At 38.6% G+C, this 27127-nt stretch overlaps 1 protein-coding gene across 1 annotated transcript in view; it reads left to right on the plus strand.

The window, feature by feature from the left end:
• Positions 1–27127, plus strand: part of IL17RD (interleukin 17 receptor D) — a 94682-nt gene that overhangs the window by 49078 nt on the left and 18477 nt on the right. Inside the window, exons 2-10 of the mRNA XM_074957728.1 lie at positions 9535–9592; positions 14756–14881; positions 17871–17989; positions 18472–18592; positions 20344–20388; positions 20488–20639; positions 22456–22521; positions 24737–24791; positions 25810–25920. Coding sequence (XP_074813829.1) covers positions 9535–9592; positions 14756–14881; positions 17871–17989; positions 18472–18592; positions 20344–20388; positions 20488–20639; positions 22456–22521; positions 24737–24791; positions 25810–25920 — 853 coding nt within the window. The remainder of the gene's footprint in view (positions 1–9534; positions 9593–14755; positions 14882–17870; positions 17990–18471; positions 18593–20343; positions 20389–20487; positions 20640–22455; positions 22522–24736; positions 24792–25809; positions 25921–27127) is intronic.

Here is a 27127-nt window from a genome sequence, read left to right on the forward strand (position 1 = left end):
GTATTCAGTTCAATAAACTGAATAGCACCCCACTCTGCTGCTGGACTTCTGCCTGGATTATTTTTACTTTTGCAGGGTTGTGTGTGTTTTGTTTGGGGCTTTTTTGGCAGGGAGGCAGTTACTGGTCTGAGTTTACACTATGTTTGGTAGGTGTATCTGCCTCTCACACTCCTTTGCAAAACTCCCCTATTTGCTGTTCCTGTTCCCTAGCTCCTCTGTTTCCTTAGGAGCTGGCTTTTTAAACCCCTGTTCTCCTGAGTTAGCCCTGCCTCCTTATCAAGGAGTCCTAAAGGGGGTAGGGATCAAAGATAGCAGGTTAGAGCCTTGTTAATAAGCTCTCAGCCTAACCTAACAGGCCTCTTGGCTAAGCACACAGGTGACAACAAAGATAACATTTCATGAAAGCCCGTGCTTCTGCAAATGTCCTTGTGCTTTATAGACAGTGTTAATTAACATAATACTCACAGATACCATGGGATTTCAATACAAGCCCTGAAGTTATTCCCATTGAAACCAGTGTCAAAGTTCTCATTGTTGACTAGGAACAGGTTACGGTATATACTGCATGTTCTCATTTAAAAGTGAGTTTAATGTTATGAAAGGCATTGAATTGATATCTCTGGAGCCCCAAATCCTCTTATTCACATTTGCTACAGGCATCAAACTCTGCATCTTGCAAATATGCTTGAACCCCAAACTACAGGGACAACTTTTGGGAGCAAAATAGTATTTTCATGTCTCTGCCCTAGTTGGTTCTTGCCCTCTATGTAATCTTCAACAAGGATGCCAGTTAGTGTCTGTTTCAATGGCATCTTTTGTGTTGTGGATATCTGTTCACTTAAAACTGTATGAGTAGGGCCCTACCAAATTCACAGCCACGAAAAAAGCGTCACAGACCATGAAATCTGGTCTTTGGTGTGCTTTTACCTATACTATACAGAGTTCATGGGACCAGCATTTCTCAAATTGGGGGTTCTGACCCAAAATGGAGTTGCAAGGTTATTTTAGGCGACTTACGGTATTGCCACCCTTACTTCTGCACTGCCTTCAGAACTGGGTGGCTGGAGAGGGGTGGCTGTTGGTCGGGGGCCCAGCTCTGAAGGCAGCACCCCACCAGCAGCAGCACAGAAGTAAGAGTGGCAATACCATACCATGCCATCCTTTCTTCTGCGCTGCTGCTGGCAACGACGCTGCCTTCAGAGCTGGGCGGCTGGAGAGTGGTGACTGCTGACTGAGATCCCAGCTCTGCAGGCAGCAGCACAGAAGTAAGTGTGGCAATGCTATACCATGCCATCCTTATTTCTGCGCTGCTGCTGGCGGATGCTCTGCCTTCAGAGCTGGGCTCCTGGCCAGCAGCCGCTGCTCTCCAGCTGCCCAGTTCTGAAGGCAGTACCGTCGCCAGCAGCAGCACAGAAGTAAGGATAGCAACCCCCCCTACAATAACCTTGTGGCAGCCCTCCAGCTGCTTTTTGGGTCAGGACTCCTACAATCACAACACTGGGAAATTTCAGATTTAAATAGCTGAAATCATTAAATTTATTATTTTAAAAATCCTATGACCATGAAATTGACCAAAATGGACCATGAATTTGGTAGGGCCCTGTGTATGAGAACAGCACATTGCACGTGAGCCACTGAACAGATTTTGGTCACTGCTGTCCTAGGCTGATTGAAATCTATATCTAGAAGTGAAAAGTTCTCTAAGCCTTTACTAACCCCCTGAGTCACGCAGCCCCATATATAGTTAGTAGAAAGTATGTTTGTTAAATGAGGATTCTATCAAAGCAGTAAGAAAACATAAAAAGGCCCTACTGGGTCAGACCAAAGGTCCATCTAGCCCAGTATCCTGTCTTCCAACAGTGGCCGATGCCAGGTGCTTCAGAGGGAATGAATAGAACAGGTAATCATCAGGTGATCCATCCCCTGTCGCCCATTCCCAACTCCTGACAAACAGAGGCTAGGGACACCATCCTTGCCCATCCTGGCTAATAGCCATTGATGGACCTATCCTCCATGAACTTATCTAGAGCTGCCTCTTCTGTAGGACTGAGCACAGTAAGGTGCTATTACATTCAGGAAATTCACACTGGTATAACTTAACATTAGTGTAATCACACTAGTGCCATCCCCTAATGTTGAAGTTCTGCACCAGTGAAAGAGTGGTAACATGGTGAAGTAAACTGTCTCGGTATATGTCCTACTTTGGGCTGATGCAGCATGTCGGCATTAGAAGTTCACACCTGTGTAACTACATTGAGGTAGTTACACCAGTGAGAATTTCCTTAATGTAGACAGAGCCTGAGAGGTGTTCACATTTAGAGGGCTTGTGGGCATTTCTAATAAAGTGTTGGTGGGGATGGGAGGGAGGGAAGGAAAGCTCATCTTAACCTTCGCATTTTCAAATTAGAGTGCTGGAACACGTTTCTTTCTTTTTTTTTAAGTATTTATAAAATTGTAATGTAATCCTGGAATTCAAAAGTTTAACGCCAGCTTTGGAAAAATAAAATACAAAAATGTAGAACAGGTCAGTCCTTTGAAGTGGATCTATGCTGGGCTGACTCCTGGTTTCATTTCCCCTGGAGTTACTGCTCTGGAACATTGAAATTACCGGACCAGATCAGCTCAGCGACCTGTCTCTGACATTGGCTAGTACCAGATGCTTCACCAAAAGGGACAAGACTCTTTAGTAGACAATTAGCTACCATGGGGGAAGTTTCTTCCTAATTCCTGCCAGCTACTGATTGTCTTGCGCCCTGCATCATGAGGACTTACAGCTTTTCTGTTTTGTTAATATCCTATCTATTGTAAATGTGGCTAGTCTTGTTATCCACATAGCGGTCTAATCCCTTTTTTGAAACATTTAGTGATATTTTGTAGCAGTGTTCCAGAGGTTGAGTACATGTGGTGTGAAAAAGTATGCTATTTAAGTTTAAATTTGTTGACTTTGAGTTTCCTTGAATATCCTCTTGTTCTTGTATTATGAGAAAGAATAAACAGGAGCATCTGGGTTACCTCCTCTAAACCATCCATTACTTTTTATAACTCTGTCATATCTCCTCTCTAATCTAAATGGTCTCAATCTTTTGAATCTCTACTTTAATGGAAGTCTTTCCGTTGCTCTAAATGTTTTTGTACCCAATCTCTGGACATGGTCTGTTTGTGCAAAATCTTTGTAAAAAAAAAAGGGTGACCACCAGGTGAGGTTGTGCCATCTATTTGTAATATGTGTTTAGTTCTGATCATCCTTTCTTTACAAAGATTTAGCAAAAATTGACATGCATTATATTTTCAGCACATTGTTTGCTTTTTTTGAGTGCTGCTGCACACTGAGTGAGCAGAAGTTTCCACGGAGCAGTTCACAGCAGTCCACGGGCCTTTTCCCCGAGTGCTTACAGTTAAGTTAGAGCCCAACAATGTGTATGAGTATTTCATTATGCTTTACTTTGCAGTTGTCAACTTTGTGCTGCAGGCTCACCTAGCTTTTCTAGGTCCCTCAGACGTTCCTCAGTCTTCACTAACCTAGATAATTTTATGTCATCTGGAAATGTTGCCACTTCTCGGGTCACACCCTCCCTTTTCCAGATTCTTAGTAACTGAATTAACAATACCAGTCTTAGTACATACCCTTGGGTTGCCCCTCTATTGATCTTTTGCCATGTTGAAACCTGACCATTTATACCTGCTCTTCGTTTTCTGTTTCGATTTAGCATGTTTCTCATCCTTGACAGTACTTTACCTCTCACCCTATGAATACTTAGTTTCCTTAATAGCTTCTTATGAAAAAGTTTTGAAAGACTTTTGGAGAGTTCATATAGAGCATAACAACCAAGTTCTCCTTTAGTCACTATCTTGTTGACACGCATTGAGAATTAATACGAGAATAGAAAAGTTGTGCTGGTTTGTCCTTTTCACGTCATGGTCAACTAAATGTTTTATTATTCTAATTGTAACTGTTATTTCAGCCAGTTTTACTGGTATTTGAAAGAAGGCATGATGTCTGTAATTCCTAGCACCACCCAGATACTTTTTTCAAAGATAGCTACAATTTTACTACCTTCCAATCCTCTGATATAGGAAGTGATTTTAATGTGAGATTGTATAGTTTTGTTAGCAGCTCTGTTGCTTCATTCTTAAATTCCTTTAGAACTTTGGGATAGATGTCATCTTGTTCTGAAGACTTATTGCTCTTTAATTTATCAACTTGTTTGGACATCTCAGTTTTTGACAGTGCCTCATCTTTATTGGTGGTAGTGATTAGAGTATCTTTTATATTACACTGCCATTTTCCTTTAAGTATCAAATCACTATTTCCTGCTTGTCTGGTTTTAAAAACTGTATCATATTTGTACCTTCTGAAGCTTAAGTGTTTAAGTAGCTCTCATACCTATATAGTATTGTGTGGAGCCATGGGGTAGCATCTGTTGAATATGAAAATTTCTTTTCTCGCAACTTTGAGTTTTTCCCCCCAATTTGTTTTAGTATCTGTCACTAACTCTGGAATGTTTATTGCTTACATTACAAAAATGTGCCTGCAATACCAGTGGTTGTATATGAAATTCAGGTCTGTAATGTAAATTTTGATCCTTTAATGTACATTCTTTCATGATTTTCTTCATTTGGTAGATGACGGTGCTGGTCTGCTTGGGAAAACCAAGGGGATTTTTTTTTTAAGATTAGAGTAGTGTTTCTCTTTCAAATGGAGAATTTTACATCTCATCTGTTCAATTTGATCTGTTAAGTGAGAGTTGCAGAGCTGTTGTGAATATAAGAGCTGTTAGTATGTATATTTTAAAGAACTATTTATTTTTAGAGCCATTAGTTTGTTCAAAATGGTAAGATATTTAAGAAAGTGGCTTTGTGTGGTACACAGCGAGGAAATATTCTGTTCATTCCTGTGAGTTGTCAATTATAATTGGAATTGTGCCAATTGTGGCTTTGTTTTTCCCTGCATCTTTTTTGGTTTGTTTCCTGGATTTCATTTGATGTTGCTGGTAAATTTTCAAGTGTTCTATAAAACTCCGATGATAACCTCAAGATAACTATGTGTTTTTTGTGCTGCTCATTCTTGTTAAACACAGCAGAGCTGTTGCATTTAACTTGGGAGCTGCAGTTAAGGTGAATGCATACAAAGGGTGAGTGTTTCCTGATTCTTTCTTCTGGTTCAGTATGGTGATTGATCATCATCAACCAAAGTGACCATTCAGGGATCAGGGCTTCCTTGTAGTAGGGATGCAAAATGTAAACCAGTTAACTAGTAAGCATTAGTCTTATTGGTTTACCCGCTTTAACCATTAACCCCTGGGCTGGCCGGCTGGCCCCAATGGCCCTGTGCGGGGCCGGCCACAGCTGCAACGGCTGGTGGAATCGGCCACAGCTGCAACGGCTGGCTGGCCCTTCAATCAGTTAACCATTTAAACAAAATATTTTTAATCATTTAAACTTTTAACTTTTAAAATGGTATTTACAACCCTACATTGTACTAAGGGTCATATAAACACAATAAAGACAAACCTTGACCCAAAGAGTTCACAAGGGAGGATTATGACAAATGCAAAATGTGGATGAAATAGGTAAAAGGAGGAGGTGGGAAGCCACATTAATAGCAAAATGAATATGTTGAGCATAATGTATTCTCAGTTTACCACCTGCCTAATGAGTTTTATTACAACTGTAAGTGAGAATATAAATCAATAGGCCAAGTATATGAATAAGTGAGAGTTAGTAAGATTGCAAATAGGGATTTTAAAAGCCTATTAAATAGTGTATCATATCCTCAATTCTGTTAGCTCAGATTATTAGCTATAAATTACAGGTTGTAAGGGACTGATCACTCTAGAGAAATAAGAACCTAAAATATGGATTTTTTTTTTTTTAGCAGTTCATTAATGCTGCCTGGTTGAAAACATTCAAGTGAATTGTTCTGTATCTCAGAGTTCGATTGAGGCAACCAATTGGCTCACAACACAATGCCCAGCAGTGATGGAAAAGAGACATTTTAGCCAAGAAAACTGAGGGCAGGGGCAAAACCTTGCTTTTTTCCCCAAATGTACAATAGGTTCTTAAATACGACCCTGAGAAGATAGGACTTTACTTTTAACGGTCTCATCCACAAGCCACACAGCCAATTGCATGGTTAGAGTTGGTCAGCTGATTAAGAATCATGCATGGTGTGATTTGATGATGTGTGTCCAAGGAGTCTAGATATTTCAAACATGATGCTTACAGGTCTTAGCCCTCTTCTGTTGCTTTAGGCATTGTTAGCAGTGCATCTACTGTTACTAGATAATCCTTCTACAATGTCAAAAAATGAGGTAATTTCTGGGAAGAACGAATGAAAGCAACAGGTGTTTCAGGAATAAATTCCCACATAATCTAAAGCCACCTGTAACAAACAAGACACCTGATTGTGATAATTTAGTTACAGGACTGAGTTAATTTGTTGTGTAACCTAATAGGAGAGAGTGGGTAAATTTTACCATAAAATAGAAAACAATACATTGATTTATTTTTCCTCAATTATTAGATCAATATTAGAGCTGTGAGCTTTGAAAAAACCCTCCAGGCAAGTTTTGAAAAAGGCAAATATGAAATAATAAACTGTACTGAATTCATTTTAGTTATTTCCTTGTTCATTCCGCAGTATCATCAATGATAATAGCACTGCTCTGAGAAAAGTGTCAGGCAATTAACTGCACCTTTTTTGTGTAGGCCACACCTATTTAGATAACTGTAAACCAAACTTGTTCCACTAGCTTCTTTGCAATACAAAGATGAGTTTCTTAAATGTTTGTTCAGAATCTGTAAGATCTTTCCCTATCCCTGAACCAGATTATACCATATTAAAGTAAGTCAAATTTTAGTGCTGTTTGACAGTGCTGCTTTAATTTTGCATGCAAGCCAAGTGCTTAAAGACACTGATAACATACTACTGCAGGTGTATGATCATGAATATATGATATATTGTAGATATAATTTATAAATACATATGTATACATAGGTGTGTATGTCCATATAGACTTCCTATAGATACCATAGAGCCTGCTTCTCCACTGCTTTGCACCTTTTGCAGTCATTTACACCTGCACAGAGATAATCATATAATGTAACAATGTGGATGTATTATATTGCAACTCAATTTTGTAATCTTGCATTAAATACCTGCTGTGACATATATGATAACACATGGAAATCAGTGGCAAAACTCTTGTTGTCTTTAGCAATAATAGGATCAGGCCCCATAACTTTGATCCTTTACTCAGTTGTTTTGTAGGGATACTTTAAATGTATATTTGAATTTAGGTAGATCTCATTTATCCCATAAAATGTAATACAACTCTAAAATATCCAGAGACAAATGTAACAATCATTTGTACTACTTGTGGGAAAAACATTAATATTTAAAAGTAAAAGCTGCTTTTTAGCTGCCACATCTAAAGCCAAAGTGCAACATACTAGGCAAAAAAGCAGTGAACTTGAAGGCAAATCTGTACAATTGTTAACTCGATAATTAAAGCAGCAATTTGCTGAAGGAATAGTTCCTGTGTTAGGAATACAGATGGCTAACTGGTAACATAGCCTAAAGGCAATTATTAAGTCTTAAAACATTTTAATGAACAATTATAGGTGTCTCAAGCATAAAAGTAAACATGATTTCTGTCAAAATATAACACTCTGAAACATTGAGAAACTGTAGATTTTTGCATTTTAAAAATTGGTATCTAATGTACTTTACTGGATATTTAAAACTTGTTCCTCTAGTAGAAAAGTTTTAGGATACAAAACCTCTTCCAACTGGAGTTGCTCCAGTTGGCAATCTTGCTAACTGTTTGTTGATTTTAGCCAACCAACCAATAAAGAACAGAGAATTTAAATGATATTTCTGTGCTGTTTTTCTTGTTGAATAAGAGTGTATGCTCTTCTTGGCAAAGACTGCCTCTTAATATGTGTTTGTACAGAGCATAGCCTGGTGGACCCTCAATATTGATTGGGGTCTCTAGCTGTTACTGTAATATAAGCAAATAAGATATTACTATAATATAAACAGATAATGAAAACAATAAATCACTCTTAAATCTGTAAAGCACTTACAAGTAGGAAATGTAGGCTTGGAAGAGACCTTGAGAGGTCATCTGGTCCATCCCCTTGTGCTGAGGCAGGACCAAGTATACCTAGACCATCCCAAGTGTTTATCTAACCTGTTGTTAGAAACCTCCCAATGACAGAGATTCCACATCCTCACTGGGTAACCTTTTCCAGTGCTTAACTATCCTTATAGCTAGACATTTTTTCCTAATATCTAACCTAAATCTTCCTTGCTGCAGATTAATCTGCTCGCTCCTTGTCCTACCTTCAGTGGACACAGGGTTGTGAACAAGGAGGGGCAAATGAGCACCCCACTCCCCCCCTCCCCCGTAATCGTCAGGGGCACAGAACTCCTCCCAGCCCTAGGGCCATGTGGAGTGAGCTACTCCCAGGGCCTCTTGGTATCCGGTTATACCTGTTCTTTGGTTACACTTTGATCTCTCTAGGTATGACTTCAGCACCTTTCATAAGCAATGAATAGAATTAAACTTTTTAAAAAGGCAGTCTGATTTATCTGCAGGCAAATTCCGAACATGCTGAAAACTTGGCCATATATGCCTGATGGTCAAGCAAATGGACAGAATCCATCTCATCCTTCATGCACTTACTCACCATCAGTTGATTAGCACAATGGGGAATTTCTCTTTTGTGGATTCTTCCAGCTCCACTATTAATTCTCTTGGCATTTCCTCCTGGTTTTGATTTCTGTCCTGGAAGTTGCTTTCACTAAGAAAACATAACTAAGGTGCCATGATCACTCTTCTGTGCAACTGCCCTGGTGTTGTTCTGTATTTCCCTTTATATTTAGGAATGACATTTTTTTTCTTTTTAGTTGTTCAGGCTTTCTTGTCATTAGGTATGAGGAATTGGGCTCGGCCTCAGAAGAGACTGGCATTTTCTTGCCCCTGTACATTTGTTTGACAGCTTGTAGCTTAGTGGTTTTGAGCCTTATTAGATGCTGCTTTCAGTCACACTTTATTTCCTCTCTAAAGATAAGTTTGAGTCACTTTTCTGATTTTCCAATCCCTTGGCTAATGGAGTATTTCTGTACAGATCCAGTCAGTTCAGAATAATGGATTTGGGGACACCAGTACCTTCCAAAACAATTTTTTTTATTATTATTCAGATATACTGATCAGGTTGTCCTCCTTAAAACTGTAGATTTTTCCTTGGTGCTGAAATTTGTTTCTTTGTGTTTTGATGCCTTTGTGTATTTGAAAGCTACTGGTAGGAGAGAATATAGAATTTCAGGAATGCTGCAATCTGTTCTTGCATTGGTTCTGTTCACATTGCCTGCCTGACAGTTGAAGACAATGTAACTCACCATGGATTTCCATGGGAGACTTTTCTTTTTGTGTGTGATGCCAAATTGAAACACCTAAAATGAAAATGTTTGCGTAAACTCAAAGCAGTCATTTTTTTTCACTATATTTTTCTGTTGTTTCTCTGTAGGTGCTGCCACCGATCAGCAAAAACAGTGGAATGCTTAATGTCACCTTTAAATATGACAGTAAGTTAATCACCTACAACAGATAAAAATCTCAACTTCTCTCAAAAGCAAAAAGCCCAGCTCTTACTCTTTTATAGCAACATGACTTTTTAAAAAAATAATTCTCACAGTTCTTGTGAGTTTGTGAACTGTAGAAAGAAAAGGAGTACTTGTGGCACCTTAGAGACTAACCAATTTATTTGAGCATAAGTAGCTCACGAAAGTTTATGCTCAAATAAATTGGTTAGTCTCTAAGGTGCCACAAGTACTCCTTTTCTTTTTGCGAATACAGACTAACACGGCTGTTACTCTGAAACCTGTGAACTGTAGGTTTATGTAAACAAAGATGATTGAAAAATGCTTTAAAAGCCCAAATCTCACTCTTTTATAGCAACATCACTTTTAAAAAAAATAATTCTCACAATTTTTGTAGGTTTGTGAACCGTAGGTTTGTGTAAACAAAGATGATTGAAAAATGCTTTTGGTGAGATATTTTTACTAAATAATAATAATAATAAAAACACATTTCTACTGTCTGTTATCCATTCTGAGCCCATCCAATGTCTCTGTCATTCAAAAGTAAACCTCCATACAGGAGGCAGCAGCTGCCAAAAATAGGCAGTCACTTCATCCATGCTTACCAAAATTTATGCCATGTAAAGCAGGATTCCATTATCCCAAGTTTTGCATTGCTTAATTTTTCTTTGGTCTCTTTAAAAAGGAAGACATATTTACACTCTAAAATTAACTAGTGGTGATTTTAAAAGTAAATTGTCTGTAAGATTTATATGGTTTTAGTAGTTTTTCCTTACATATGCTAGTAATAAGAATGTAGATTTATTTAATACTGAAAAAGTTTTAAAATCTAGTATAGTTTGTACCCTTTGTGTGTTTCATTGACTTAAGAACATAAGAACGGCCATACTGGGTCAGACCAAAGGACCATCTAGCCCAGTATCCTGTCTCCCGACAGTGGCAAAAGCCAGGTGCCCCAGAGGGATTGAACAGAACAGGTAATCATCAAGTGATCCATCCCCTGTCACCCATTCCCAGCTTCTAAATTCATGAGAAAAAATGTGTTTGTTTTTAAGTTTGTAAAAGCTTGTTTTTCTGAAATCTAAATTTTGAGTGTAAATGGAGTTGAGTTCCTTTAAGTAGAAAATAAATTTAATTTGTCCTCATGTAAAGGGAATATACTAGAAATAGGTTTCATTCCAATGAATAATGTTAAATATCTGAGTTTTAGTTTGTTCTCTCATGAACTATAATCTGACTTGCATCTCTTGGCTCAGGATATGCTAACACATACTCAGGTATCTGTTTGGTATATCAGGGCCATATCTGCATTGGGACTTTACCCTGTTTCGGCAGTCAGTGGCCCACCACCAGTATAGCTGCACCAGTGTAAACTTAATGCGTAGACTAGGAAAGCCCCGATTTTGCAGCAGTGGAGCTAAAATAAACAGCATCAGTGCAAATAACAACTTTCCTTGTCTACATTTGGAGTGTGCACCTTTACAACTACATCACTGACTGGTTGCTGGAGTTGGAGTCAAGTCCTTATGTATTAAAACCTAGTACACTTACTGGAAACACTGAAGGAAATCCTTTTGTTTCATTCTGATATATCTTCGTTTATCCTTGATCACAATTTCATATGAGCCCTCTATTTATATGATAATTTCTGAAATCTAAATCCTTTATTGTGAATTCCTATTCTATGTCTAACCTCACATTAGTATTTAAAGAAAGCCAGCATAATTTATGCATATCAGATCCTACATGGAATAAATGGTCACTAGAAGAGGCTAATAATTTCTTACCTGAATAAAGAAAAGCAGGAAATAGCAATCAGAGCAGTGATACCCACTTGTAGGTTCACACAGTGCAGCCTGTTTACATCCTAATAACTGTCATGTTTTTTACCATTAATTCTTGCATCAGGATCTGAGGTTAACCAATGACAAATGTTAATTTAAAATGCTGCTCCAGACTCCCTGACTAAGGGGGTTATTTAAGTTTGGCAGTACTGCAAGGAGGTCCCCTATACCAAGGCTTAAGATTTTACTTAATACAGAAACATATACTGATAAAGAAGAGCCAAGAGAGAGAATAATTTGGCTACCTAGCTCTGATTTAAAAGGCATTTATTTTGTTGCATAGCCTGCCCATGAGGTAAGACACTACATAGTAGGGGTTAAATAATTAGTTCAAAGTGAGAAAATAAATGTTTATCCAGTTTTGTATTTAACTTGGATTTAACTGAAGAAATGCCTCCCTGTAAAGCCTGCAAATTGTTCACTGCTGTGTTCTTTTTAAACATTTTAAATCAGAAACTCGCATTCAACCCTAAGATATTTTGTGCTATATTGCATTTTGGCAAATTGTTATTTCAGCATAGCATTTTAGTAACTAGGATCCAAAATCTTAGGCAAGGCTGTTAGTTGGATCCAGAACTTGCAAGAAGCTGTTCCTCCAAACTTTCCATTGAAAGAGAGATTTCTATTCTCCTAAGAGGAAATTCATGCTGTCATTTGGTTGACTTTTAGCAACAAATTCCACTTACAATAACTGGGGACTAATTGCTCAATTTTCATAAAATTTAATACAGTACAGAATATATTGTTCTTAATTATGCAACAATTACCTAAAGGAGCCAAACAGCTCACCCTTGTCATTCGTGGTAAAAAGCCCACTTCAGAGATTCAGTTTGTGCGATTAATAATTTTTCATTTGTAGTTTTCAAGGGAGTGTATTTGATTTAAATTCTTATTTTCTGCATTGGCTTGATCATATCGGTCAACTTCATTTGCAAGCATAGTATAGTCGAGTACCTAGAATCAAATTTTGAATAACTGATTGTTAAAATTGGGCACTATACACTTAGAACATCAATCCAACATTTTTTTTTGTAAATTTAATAGATTTCACAAGTAGAGAATTATAGTACTTTGCCACCCACACACAGTGCCAGTATTACCAAATCCAAGCATTCAAAAATCATGATTACACACACACAATGAGATTGGCCTAAAAATCATGAGAGGTTAAAAAATAAACTTTGGAATCGTTTTATTTGACTTCTGATTTTTGAGCCTTTATGGTTCACATTCTCAGGCTTTCTCAGCAACTATGAAGACTAGTAACTTTCTTTTTTAAATGAAAACTGAGATCTCACATCATAATATGATTCCAGGAGCTGAGGCTTTAATAACATCAAATATTGTGAAACTCTCAATAAAATAATGAGATTTATCAACATTAGAGTTCTCTGTGGGCCCCAGTGGCAGATAGATGGGGTATTGGAGATGTGTGGTTGTTGAATAGATTGCATAATAAAGGTCCTCACAACAGAGGTGAGAGGAGATGGATTTGGTGAGTGAATGCTGCAATGGCCAAGTCTGCTTTATGGACTGGAGTCAATCTGTATCTTTATTTCAGAAGATGAGCTGCACTGTGGTAAGTTAGCAGACAGTGTTATGAATCTGGACTGAGGCCTTGGTAGCTAGTGAGAACAGTGGCTGTTGGGATCTTTAGAAGATGGTCTTTTGTACTGATATTGCTGTGGTACAACTTGCTGAGCTGTTTGGACAACATGGACTAGGTCCAAGGACATATTCACAGCTAGTGAAAGTAGTTGTAGTTAATGGCATCTAGAATCCATGATTCGCAGTCTGTGTGCTTTTGATATTTTAGGAGAATATGTAGAGAGGACAAGGAAGAAGATTTGAAAAAGATTTAAAAAACCAAAAACCTTTTCTTGTGTTTTTGCTGTACTGGGGAGTAAAGAATTTTGCTTCCCTTTGGAAACTGCAGCCTCCATTGTAGGTGTCCTGCCCTCTGGAGCCATCCGGTTCACTTGTAGTACATGTGGTATTATTACCAGATGACCAAAATATTTGGTGTGTTAAGGAATTACTCAGGTGTGATTTATTTTGTGGTTAACTACCAGTGTTATAGAATCTCATTTTGTGAAATTAAGCTGTTTTCTGTCTCTGTCTCTCTTCGTCTGAGGTGATGGGAGCAAAGCCCACTAAGTCATCTGTAGGCCTGATAGCTGGATAATTGAGAAGTAGTGGGATTGATATTAATAATTGCACATAAAAACAGTAAAGAAAATGAAACCAGAATGCTTTATGAAAATTAACAGATTAAAGTTTGATCTCCTGGAATGCTTTAGGAATACGTTCACCCAAACAGGGATTACAGTGCCCACATTGTTTTTAGTTATCCTGGCACTAAAGCCCCATTGTAGACTTAATGTGCTGTAGATATAATAATACAATAATTGAGGTATTTGAAGTACCTAGTTTTAAGTTTGATTATTTTTCAAAAAATGTTAAGGAATAAACTAAATCTTGATCACTTTACTCACATGAATAGCATTATTGGCACTAGTAGCATAAACAAGGCTTTCCAGATTTTGTCCTGTGTCAGTTTGTGAATTATTTGGTCCTGCACAAGACAATTTGTATTGTGACAGGGTTGGGCCAGATGGCTACAGGAGAGTGATAGAAGGCAGATATATTAGCCCCAGGTTAAGTAGGTCCCTTTTCCCTGGGTAAGGTAACAGGGAAGGTTCCAGAACAGTCAGGAACCTTCTGGAGACAATTAAGACAGACAGGCTGATTAGAAGACCTGCAGCCAATCAACAAGCTGCTAGAATCAATTAAGGCAGGTTAATCAGGGCACCTGGGTTTAAAAAGGACCTCACTTCAGTTTGTGGTGCGCGTGTGAGGAGCGGGGAGCAAGAGGCTAGGAGCTGAGAGTGAGAACGCATACTGTTGGAGGACTGAGGAGTACAAGCATTATCAGACACCAGGAGGAAGGTCCTATGGTGAGAATAAAGAAGGTGTTGGGAGGAGGCCATGGGGAAGTGGCCCAGGGAGTTGTAGCTGTCGCACAGATGTTCCAGGAGGCACTCTAGACAGCTGCATTCCACAGGGCCCTGGGCTGGAACCCGGAGTAGAGGGCGGGCCCGGGTTCCCCCCAAACCTCTCAGTTGCTGGTCAAACACAGGAGTAGTTGACCTGGACTGTGGGTTCATGAAAACAGCCAAACTAAGGGCTGCCGTGAAGCTCCAAGGCGAGCAAATCCGCCAATAAGCGCAAGACCCACCAAGGTAGAGGAGGAACTTTGTCACAGTATGTTTTATTTAAGTGATTTGTTTCTCTATATTTTTAGATTGCACTCCTTATTTGAATTCAGTGGGAAAACACATGATTGGAGATGTGCAAAATATAACAGTCAGCCAGTATGCATGTTCTGAACAAGTTGCAGTGACAATACTTTGGACAGCAAATCTACTTGGTAAGTAATAGACAACAAAACAATTTAAATCATCCTCTCTTTTGTAACAGTCTCTCAGTGATCATATTACTTTAAAATAACTTGTCTTTTCCTCTCATGCTAATTAAGGCCTGATCAAAGTAACTTAGTTATACACAGAAGAGTATATTTTATTGGAATCTGTATTCAGCAAACAAAAAGGCTACAGTTTTATTTTTTTAAATATTCTAATATTATTTATTATTAGATTGCAATAAAATATATGCTTCTGTGTATAACTAAGTTACTTTGATAAGAACTTAATTAATATGAGAGGAAAAGACAAGTCCCCTCTCCCAGCCCTGGCTCCAGGGGTTCAGGGGTCATGAACAGGGGAAAGGAGGGGCACGAGGTAAAAGTTTGGGGACCACTGCTTTACATAAAGGGAAAACAAATATTCAACTTTCCAAAAGATTGGTTCTTTTTAAATTGCACATGTTCAAGAATCGAAGTTTAAGTGTTCTGAATGCTTTGTACTCAGTTTGCAAAATCTTTATCCATAATGAGGAGTGCATTTCTTTTAGAAGAAAAGAATGTTAAGTGGCTGAGCTATCAATAAGAAAAGGAGTACTAGTGGCACCTTAGAGACTAACAAATTTTTTTGAGCATAAGCTTTCGTGAGCTACAGCTCACTTCATCAATGTTTGAACTGCAGCATTGCAAACGTGGAGTAAATACTGTCCTAACATTTTGACAGAACTGGTCTACACTGGAAACTCAAGTCAGCTTAACTATGTCACTCGCGGGTGTGAAAAATCCACACCTCTGAGTGGTATAGTTAAGCTGACCAATGTAGACAGCGCTAGGTCAACAGAAGAATTTTTCTGTCCATCTAGCTACCACCTTTCAGGAAGGTGGATTACCTATGGTAATGGGAGAACCCCTCACATTGCCGTAGGTGATGTCTACACTGAAGCCCTGCAGGAGTGAAGCTGTGCCACTGTGGCATTTCAAGACAAACCCATATATATTCATATTAGCACTGCAGCAATTCAATATATGGACTAAACAAAATACCAAATACCTATTCACACTACAGAACTAAATTACAGCAAAAGGATCTGTAGTTCATTTTTTTCTGTATAAAATCTATAAATACTTATTTATGTTATTACTCCAATCTGCATTTAGGGTCTAGTCCTCAAGTAGATAAGCAGCTTCAGCTCTAAATGTTTTAAATTGTGAGAAATAAACTTTTTCTAGTAGTGACAATATGAGGCAGTATAAACTATAAATGCAAAGAAATTCAAAGTTGAGACTCTGATGGAAGAGCAGAGGGATAATAAGTGAAGAAATCATTTTCTGTCTTAATTTCCAATTTTTCTTTGTGTATAAACAACCTTCATATTTTTTAAACTATAATTGTTTAAAAGGTGTAGAATGGTTTTTAATGCTATGTTTTGTGTGTAAAGGAGTGGTCCCCCAAACTTTTTACCTCGTGTCCTTCCTTTCCCCTGTTCATGACCCCCGAACCCCTGAAGCCAGTACCACACTGAATAATTATAATGCTTCAGTCCCCTGAAAACGTTCTAGAAAGAGAAGAAAAATTACCTGGAGCTTCTCTGTCACATTTGGTCCATTTGTAAATAATGTGTGCATAATCACATCTGATAACAGCTAAATTTGTAACAGAAAATAGTGAATAAATTTGTTATTGGGTATTAAGAGAGAATGTGGAAATGATACCTAATGCTTTCAGTAGCATAGTGTTAGTGAATTTGGTAATCTGCAGCTGCCAATTGGATAAATCAAATCTCCAGGGGATTCAAAACTTGGTATTCTCTCCTGTAATGATCAGAGGTTAATCCTTTTGAAAGTATCAGTACAGAACTGCAGTTGAAGGGTCTCAGGTGATAGGGAGACCAGACACTTTTCTCTTTCATGGTCTGCATGTTAGCACAAACAGTGCTTTTGTTCCACTTAATATTAAGAACACATTGGGCAGGTCATGGCTCTTTCTCTTCTACAAGATTATAAAACATTTTTTAAAACTGGAGAAATAGAAGAGGCTCATGGGAACACACACATCTAGATAAACATATAATGTTAAGTGGCATTAATCCATTTTGGTTTATGTCATCTTTATCTTATGTTGACTGCAGTGGTGTCTCTGGTAAACATTATATTCTGACATATGTAGAACACTTGTAATTACATAGCTCAGTGGTGATGGTAGTGGGGCTTGAAGAACTGGGAGGCAACTTTGACATCTGATCCACAACATAATCGAAGCACAACTCTCTGGCATTGTGACATTTGCGTCATCATGACTCAGTGTAATGTCCTGGTGCAATACCATGGTGAGAACATTAGCAAGCAATATCACAACATTTTTCTGAGAGTCTACTGTCTCTTGAGCAAAATGGGTGTAGTGTCAGTCTTACTTCTACGTAACTATAGTTATTCACTGGTCTAAATAAGGAGTAATTCTACTTCAGCTAATTCTTCTGCTGTTCTGCAATATTAGAACTAAAAAAAAAATCATAACTACTGCATCCAGCCACTGTGGTCCAGTGGTCTTATAAATGACAGGAACACAGTATGGATGCAGTGTTTCCATTCTTTGTGAACAAATGTTACAAAATTGTTTACTATTTATAATGGGAAAATTGAACAAATACAGTGTATTACCAAACCTGCTGATGATGATTATTTTATTTATTTGTAGTATAGTAAAACCCAAAGGACCAGTTGAGGTGAGGCCCCATTTGAGCTAAGCACTGTACAGATATAGACTGACGGTCTCAGTGCAGAGGAAATTAAATTCTAGATTGACAAGTCAGAAAAATATTGAGAGAAAGGAAGAATTATTATTGACACCCAGCTGACAGGTACACAAACATCTGTTACAGGTGGGATACAATGGTAGTTAGGCATTATTTTTTAACAAGTGTAGTACTTCGAAACTGCATCACACACAGTGAAATGTATTTTTGAATTATTTGTCTGGATTTTAATTAAATGTCTGCAGGGATTGAATTCCTGAAAGGATTTCGAGTAATACTTGAGGAGTTAAAATCGGAGGGAAGACAGTGTCAGCAAATGGTTTTAAAAGACCCAAAGCAGCTCAACTCTGGTTTTAAAAGAACTGTAAGTGATACGCTTTTGGGAAAAATTCATTATTGGTTTGATTTTGCATGTGAGCTTGAAAGAGACATTTGTGTTTTATTAAACTTTTCTTTTAAATGTACTGCTTACTAGCCAGCAATTTGCTTGCAAAAAAATTAAGCATTTTTATTTATGACATTTTTAATTTAGGGGCAAATCTAGCCCTCACTCCCCATCTACTGAGGCTCCCTTGTTGGTGGAACTAGCAACTTCACGTTATTCTGAGGAACTGTGCAGCAGATGTGCACTCCTTTAGCAGTGCAGAATCCATCTCTATGGGGCTCCCTGCATGGTAGTGCACAGGTGGCAAGAGAGGGATGAGGCCATAGGATTCCTAAAGCACTTAACTTTTGTTCATGTCCAGGAGAATTATGGGCTTGTTTTAAAACAATATACTCCTAAATGGCCATGGCGGATGACTGAAGAGTATATCAAAATCTCTTTATTTATATTTATGTTTTTAGGGAATGGAATCTCAGCCTTTTTTGAATCTGAAATTTGAAACTGATTATTTTGTAAAGATTGTTCCTTTTCCTTCAATTAAAAATGAAAGTAATTACCACCCATTTTTCTTCAGAACTCGACGTAAGTATCATACATATTATCTTTCCCCTCCTTACCTTCCCCCCGCCTTTTTTTTTCCTTAGGGTTTGTCTACACTTAAAATGCTGCAGTGGCAGCGCATGCTTCTCCCGTTAGTGTAGGTTCTCCACCTCCCCAAGAGGCGGTAGCCAGGTTGACAGAAGAATTCTCCCATTGGCCTAGTACTTTCTACAGCAGGGGTTAGGTTGGTTTTTCTGCATCTCTCAGGGGTGTGGATTTTTCACACCCCTGAGCGACGTAGTTATACTGACCTAATTTTCTTTTGTAAATCTGGCCTCAGTCAGGAAAACAGAAGAGGCAGAGTTTAAGGGGATAGGTGGCTGAGGAGAGGAAGCACCTGCTGTGATCTTGGGGATGAGGTTCACATCCAGGCAGAGTCCTCAATGAAATTAGTTTACAGACCACAGATTGGTCTGTAGTGGACAAAACTTCAAATTATAAAACCCCTACCATAGGTGCTAGAACTAAGGGTGCGAGGGGTGCTGCAGCACCTCCTGGCTTGAAGTGGTTTCCATTATATACAGGATTTACAACTTGGTTCAATGGCTCTCAACACCCCCACTATAAAAATTATTCTAGCACCCCTGACCACTACAGAGAAATTGGCAAAAGTAATAGCCTCTGTGTAGCAGAGGCCTAGGGGTGGCCACCACGGACAGCAGATTGCCCCACATCTGCCTACTGTAGGGTTTCTTGCATTTTCCCCTGAACCATTTGGTGTTGGCCACTTTGGAGTCAGAATACTGGATTAGATAGACTCAGGTCTGATCTAGCCTGGCAATTATGTTCGTATGGAGACTGCGTCTTCCTTCTTAATGAATAGTGTCAATGGCAGGACAGTATGGGAAAGCTTACACAGTCCTTAGAATCATAGGGTTAGAAGGGACCACAAGGGTCATCTAGTATAACCCCCTGCCAAGATACAGGATTTGTTGTGTCTAAACCATCCAAGACAGGTGGCTATCTAGCCTCCTTTTGAAAACCCGCAGTGAAGAAACTTCCAAGGTCAAGATTGTCTCAAGTTCAAGATTTTAAAATGGATTCCTAAAGATAGATTCCTAAATCTACAATTATTTATTATTCCAGAATCAAGTCGTTTTTATTCTGGAATAGAATGTCCACATAGGTAGTTATTCCAGAATAGCTATTCTGGAATAGCTGTGGGGGTCCATTTTCCCTATGAGGACAAGACTTAGGTGCCTATATGACTTTAGGTACACAATTTTTTTAAATCTTGGCAATCAGTCTTTTTTCCCCCCGCTAAGAACCTCCACTCTTCAGGATCTTCTTCTCCCTAAAATGTTCTAAAAATAGTTTAGAGTAAGTAATTTTTCTGAATTGATTGGGTATTTCGAGTCCACTCTGGTGACGCTGACTAAAGTAACATTTTAAATATAGTCACGTAAATGTGTTTGTTATACTTTAGCTTCTGTTCACCCTTACTCACATATTGTTTATTTCAATAAGTAACGTTATTTCAAACAAACTGAGTAGGCTGTTTTTTATGTGTAGAGGTGGAGAATGATTTGAGCAATGACAAGTATGCTGAGCTTACTAAATATGGCAAAATCTGTTCATTCTGTAGTGTTTGGGGAGGCGCTGGATAAACAAAAATGATGAAATAGCTCCCATTTTTCTGCCTTCTTTTTCCCCCCTCTTTCTCTTTATGGAGTATAGCCGTTGGAGAACCTAATCTTTTATTATTAATATTTCTTTTGTGTGTGTGTTTGTAGCATGTGAATTGTTGCTACAGCCAGAAAACCTTGCCTGCAAACCTTGTAAGTAAAATATAGTATTTTCCATTCGTTCATGTTACAAAAATTTCATTGTTCTTGAAATAGTAATTTTCCAATCCATAAATATCTCTCCTCTGACAGTCTGGAAGCCCAGGAATCTGAATATTACCCAGCAAGGTTTTAACATGCAAGTGTGTTTTGATCACGCACCTCACAACTTTGGCTTTAAATATTACTATCTTCACTACAAACTTAAGGATGAAGGATCCTTTAAACAAAAGACCTGCAGACAAGTACGTTACAGGGTTTCGCGACTGTTGTTTTAACAATTTGTGGTAACCATTAAAAATTCTAGATGACCTTTAGCTTTTCACATGTTTAAAAAATGTAAAGGATTTTTATATTATTTGTATTTTGGGAGTAACCAAAGGCCCAAACCAGGATTGGGTCCCCATTGTGCTAGGTGCCATATAAATACACGGCAAGATATTGCCTTTGCCCCAAAAGGCACACTCTAATTAGAAGTTTTTAATTGTATTTTTATTTATAATTATAATTAATATTTTCCTCTTTTCATATGTTCCCTCTGAACAGAATTTCAACTCCTTAAGTCTTGTTCATCTGAAGTAACTCCCCAAGGTAGCCCTTTATTTGAGCATTTAGTTAAACTTCCCTTCATGTTTAAAAGAGGGATGAGATGGCAGTGGTCGGTGGGAAAATTATAGCTCATGGTCTCTGTGGGCCCAATACAACGCCCATCCAAACCCGGGGGGTCTTGTCCTAAGCAATTCACTGGAAATGGGAAAAGTTTGGATGTTCAAAAATAATGCAGTCTTTAGTAAATAGCTTCTGATATTGTTAGAAAATAAGTCTGACTGTGATGGAAGCTTTCGGGGGAAGGAATGTATGAGGACAAAATTTAAAAATACAGTGGGCTATGCCCTTTAGAGCTCTGGTGAGAAACCTGTGTTCTAAAATCAAAGTTATCCAAAAATAAAATAATAATAGGCCAACGCTTTACGGGAAGTGTGTACCATAGACTGATGGCAATGATATGGATTTATTTTGCTGAATACAACAACTCCATATGTTTGGGTAATGTTTCATCTTTCCTACTGGTACTGCTAGTAACTATTATTTAGGGCTGGTCTACACTAGGGAGCTTATAGCAGCACAGCTGTACCGATGCAGCAGCGCCGCTGTAAGATGGCTCGTGTAACCGCTGTATGTCAGCAGGAGAGAACTCTCCCGTCAACATAATAAAACCACCTCCACGAGCTCTCCTGCCGACATAGAACTGTCTGCGCTGGCGCTTCTGAAAGTGTAACTTATGTTGCTCAGGGGGTGTTTTTCTCACACCCCTGAGCAACATAAGTTATGCCAACAAAAGTAATAGTGTAGACAAGCCCTTAAACTGGGTGGATGTATAGCTTAATTGTCTATTGATACAGTCATGTCCGTATGTTTAAAATTAGTTTTCCATTTTATTACCCATTTTTGTTATAGTAGGGTCCAAAATGTGCTAGGTGCTATGCAGACATTTAGGAAGGTACAGTACTTGCTCAGAAGAGTTTACAATGTAAATATTTGGTCCAAATTCACTGTCACCCTGCTGTTTGTTTAGTTATTTACACCAATGTAAAGAGGCTGTAAAGTGTGCTGAAATATTGCACTGATGTGAATGACTACATAAGGTGCAGGGTAGAAGGAAATCATACCTTTAGCATTTAGAGATCATTTATCAAGGCAGTTGCAGTCTGCTGGGTTGCTTTCATTTTGTTGAGTTAAATGATCCATGGCAGGTGGCAGGTTGTTCAGTCGGCAAGCGCCTGAGGTTAAGGAGCTTCAGGGTATAGTGTAAAACTTACATGTTATCTCAAACTTTCATAGGCCTTTGGTGGCCGGAGATTCCAGTCCTGAGACATTTGAGTAGAGAGGTTTGTATTTCTTTATCAGTATTGAATTGGATTTTGTTTGATGGAAGGTGCCTGTGTACATAGTGGAAATGTGAATTTTCAAATCAATAACATTAGCTGCAAATGCGTTTTCCGTTAGCTTTGTAAAGCATGTGAACTACTTGTAAAATAGTTTCCTTCCTTTTCTTTGCAGGAACAAAACATGGATATCACAAGTTGTGTTCTTCAGAATATAGCTCCAGGGGATTACATCATTGAGGTAATATTTGAGAAGAGCTAATTTAATGCAGCTAAAGAAGTAAGATAAATAAATTAATTGCAAATAAAATACCGTGGGCCACATTCTGCTGTAATTTACAGCCTTGTACACTCTCACTGAATTCAGTGGGGCAAATTAACATTTTTAACATTATTTTAACATTAAATTAACAAATTAACATTTAACAGGTCAGATCATACTTGGGCCTTGCATGGCTGTGCAGTAGTGGAAAAAGAGCAAAAAGCTTCCCTGTCTTGCACCTCCCTCATGCAGAAGCCAAGCACAGCCAAACTGGATAGCTCAGTGGTTTGAGCATTGGCCTGCTAAACCCAGGGTTGTGAGTTCAGTCCTTAAGGGGGCCATTTAGGGATCTGGGGCAAAAATTGGGGATTGGTCCTGCTTTGAGCAGGGAGTTGGACTAGATGACCTCCTGAGGTCCCTTCCAACCCTGATATTCTATGATACTCTATGACACAGTTGCAATCTGTCTGCTTTTCCCGAGCACTGATCACTGCTGCATCCTTGCTGTGCACCAAACCAAAATCCTATTCAGAATTCTGGAGCTTGGACCCATCTTAATTATATTGTAAATGTTGCTTATTTCTTTAGGTTTAACAATACAGTAGAACCTCAGAGTTATGAACTGACCAGTCAACCACACACCTCATTTGGAACCAGAAGTACTCTATCAGGCAGCAGCAGAGACACCCCCCCACACACACAAAAACACCCCCAACTACAGTACAGTACTGTGTTAAATGTAAACTACTAAATACAAAAAGGGAACGCAGCATTTTTCTTCTGCATAGTAGAATTTCAAAACTGTATTAAGTTAATGTTCAATTGTAAACTTTTGAAAGAACAACCATAACGTTTTGTTCGGACTTACGAACATTTCAGAGTTCCGAACAACCTCCATTACTAAGGTGTTCTTAATTCTGAGATTCTACTGTGAAGAAAACTCCTAAACTCTAGGTGGCTTGACATAACAAATTACCCAGGCAGCATTAAAAAAACAAATGTTCAAACAAGGAAAAATAGTGCAACTCAGCCAGCCCAGCTCACTCAGGCAGGCAGCTTAAAAAAAAGCTCCTTCTTATCCCACCATGCCATCATTCTACTAACAAACCCTCAGTCCTCCAAATCCTGTCAGACAGATGGCTTTTGCAGCATGCCTGGAAAGTCCCTAAATTCTGGCTACTTTAGACCAGGGAAGGGAGTGGGTTGCAGAGTCCTGGGCCGCTCACAGGGAATGCCTTGTCCTGCCAGTTTCTCCCTGTCTTTTATAACAAGAGGGATCCAGCTCAGGCATCTCTGCTGACCACAACTTGGCAGTATGTCAGGGGATCTGATGTGGCTGGCTTCTCAGGCAGGCAGGTCCCAGTCCTTTTAGGACTTTAGAGATCATAACCAACATCTTTAAACTCTACCCGGGGACCAGTAGGCATCCAATGCAGATTCTGGAATGCCTTGTACAATATGCTCCCAGCGAGATTCCCCTATTCAGTAAGCAAGCTGCTGCATTCTGCACCAACTCAGTCTTCAAATGGCTTTAAGGTGTAGCCCCATGTAGAGCACCTCTTAATATTCTAATACTGAGGTAACAAAGGCATGCAACCTCCTGCTCAGATGCAAATGGCAAAAAGCTGACTGAGTTACTGCTGTAATATGATCATCCAACAACATAAAATAATGATGTTGGGGACTTTGGACCCATTGAGTAAAAGTCTATTAGGTGCTTTTATTTGAGTAGGGGAAGAAAAGGCAAAAAATGTTCATGAAAATGTTCATTGAAAATGTTTTGTGTATTTTTGCTGATTGTGAAAAAATTTAACCATCTCCATTTTTATTAATAGAGAGGATTCAAAGAATATGGAGCCTATTCATGAGACTTTTACCTCCTACATCCCACTTCCATTCCTCCTCCCTCCCTCGTACCCCCCTTTTCCTTTGTCTTGGACATTAATTGGGTTGGATTGTTTCCTTTTTTTAATAGGCAGGTTTTGTTTGAGGATAGTATTCCAGTTTTACCACAATATGATTTATATTCTACTCATCCCTGATCCTATCTAGAAATCACTAATTCTAGGTACTTCTCATCAGTCATTTGCAATGGTAGCTTCCCTCAGTTCTGGTCCTTGGGGTAATTGCAGTGTTTTTCACATTTTTTCTGTATCTCTTCCAGTATTTATAATGAGAATTTTCTTTTTTAAAGCTGGTTGATGACACTAACACAACAAGGAAAACAATGCACTATGCACTAAAACCAGGTAAGAATTTTCTTTTTAAAGTCAACCTGTACTCATTTGTAGTGATAATTTGTGTTGAAGATCATTTGCCAGAATAATAATGATAGGACTAATGGGGTTTGACCACACACTTAAATGCAGTCTCGTGATCTTTTTGACAAAAAATAATATTGCTTTTGTACATCTGTGATTTTCACTTCCGTTTGGTGCTTGTACAGAATTGCAAAAGCAAATTGTGCAAGATAAAATTAAGTATAAATACGATTTTGACTGTTAGTAGTTTTACATCAAAATATTGTAGAACGAGGAATCCTTACCAGAAACTAATTTTTGCTATATACACTAGTGTAAAAAATCAGTTTAAAAATTGACGAGACTGTATCTTAGTCACATGCAAGTAGTAGCCTGCAAGCAGAGTGTGGAAATAATGTAATGCAAATATGTAAGCAACCTAATGTAGGACTAATGTAATCACACACTAAATAAAGTTCTACAGTGGTTACCTTGCAATCAATTATCACAAAGATCCCATGATGGGATGAAGACTGTGGGTGACAACTTGTTCCTCAAGCACTATGGAACTTTCAACCATTAGGGTAGACTTATCTGTGCAGGAGACAGAGCTTTCTCTGGGGCCAATTTGATGCCAAATTCCCCCAGGCACCAAGGACCATCAGAAACCTCACCAACTTCATTCCAAGTGCAAGGCGCATTTCTTCAACCTGCATTCTCTAACATAAAAACAGAGCAGAACATTTAAAAAAATAAACAGAACCCAACCAAAACAAAACTGCACTACACACACAATTCTTTCCCTGGGGAGAGAATGAGACAGAACAAACCACATGCAATAGACGTTAGTCACCTCATTTAATGCATTATTGGAAGGCACTCAGATCATAGCTTTATATTTTGTATATTTGAGAATTATTTGATGATAGTGTGCTGCAGTGGCAGTCAGTATCAAATATGAAGATAAGATTAGATAATGATACCATAACTTACTTGCACAGTGTTAATTCTGCTTTATTTTTTAAAGTACATTCCCCGTGGGCTGGACCAATAAGGGCCATTGCCATTACCGTTCCCTTAGTTGTCATCTCAGCATTTGCAACGCTTTTCACAGTGATGTGCCGTAAAAAACAACAAGGTATGGTGTTTGTTTGGCATGTCGTTTTATTTGAAGGAGAGTTTGCTTGTCAGAGCAAATCTGAAAGGAAAATAGATTTATTCAAAACACAAATTTCTTTATCATAAGAGCTTTCCTTTTCACTCTCCCCAACCCCGACCTCACCCCCAAACCTCTCCATCTGCTTGAACTTGAAGCAAAGTCTTAAAATCCAGTGTTTGGTATTAATTTGTTACCCAGGAAAATATTGTTTCATATGTCTTGCATTATGACTTCACTGCAAAATCCAGCAGAAGGACAAGTTGGGTTGTGTGAAGAGAAAACTTATTTGGTTTGCTTTTTGTTTGTTTGTTTTGAATGTCTATTAGTGAAAGTAGTGGAGGGGAGATAAGACTATGCAGAGAGTGAAGAGATCCTGAAGACAATATATTTTAGACTATTTCCTCTTTCAATACAGAATTATTTAACTGATGAATCATAGTGGAAGGAAAGCAAAACCCTGAAGTGTGCATGTAAGCAGGTGTAATTTGCAGTCTGCCATGGAACAGAATCTGCACCCACTAGATTTAGTCCAAACTTACTCCCCCCTTCTTGGTCGGCTTTATTCAGAATTCAGATAACAACAAAACCCCTTAAATCTCAGCCTAATCCTTCTCCTTACATCTGACTATTCATAAGGTTTCCCTGCAGACACTTCCTAGCTTAGACTCCAGCAACCTCTGCTCACTTTTGCCTCCCTTATATCTAGGGTGGAGCTTGCAAGCAATACCTGCCACACTGATTTATCAGGAATTAGTCAATACTATGGTTCCAGGGAGTGATTGGGTTTCCCTCATATAGAAGATGACGTTTAAGCCCCTAAGCCTCAGATCTGTGATATCTCTCTGGATCTTGGGGATGAGGGATACTACAGATGACAGAAGTTATCTGGGCTTAGTCCTTTTCCCTTCTGGCTCTTTATGACATATTAGCATGGTTCCAGCAAAAACTCAGATGAACGCTAAAGAATATGGGCATGCCACAGAGAGATATTGCACATATTTCTGAAGGGTACCAGGCTTCCTGGAGTTTCATTCTCTTCCCCTGCAAGTATCACTGTTTTAAAAGGAGCCCATTGCATTACTAAGCAGGAAACTCTCACAGGGAAGCATGTTTGAGGTTTCTGATTTCTGAACAAAGAGGTGAGGCGCCTATAACAGTACTGTGGTAATTTCATAGGGTGAGTGGA

This window comes from Natator depressus, chromosome 7 (genome assembly GCF_965152275.1).
Source record: "Natator depressus isolate rNatDep1 chromosome 7, rNatDep2.hap1, whole genome shotgun sequence".
In the NCBI taxonomy this organism is placed as follows: Eukaryota; Metazoa; Chordata; order Testudines; family Cheloniidae; genus Natator; species Natator depressus.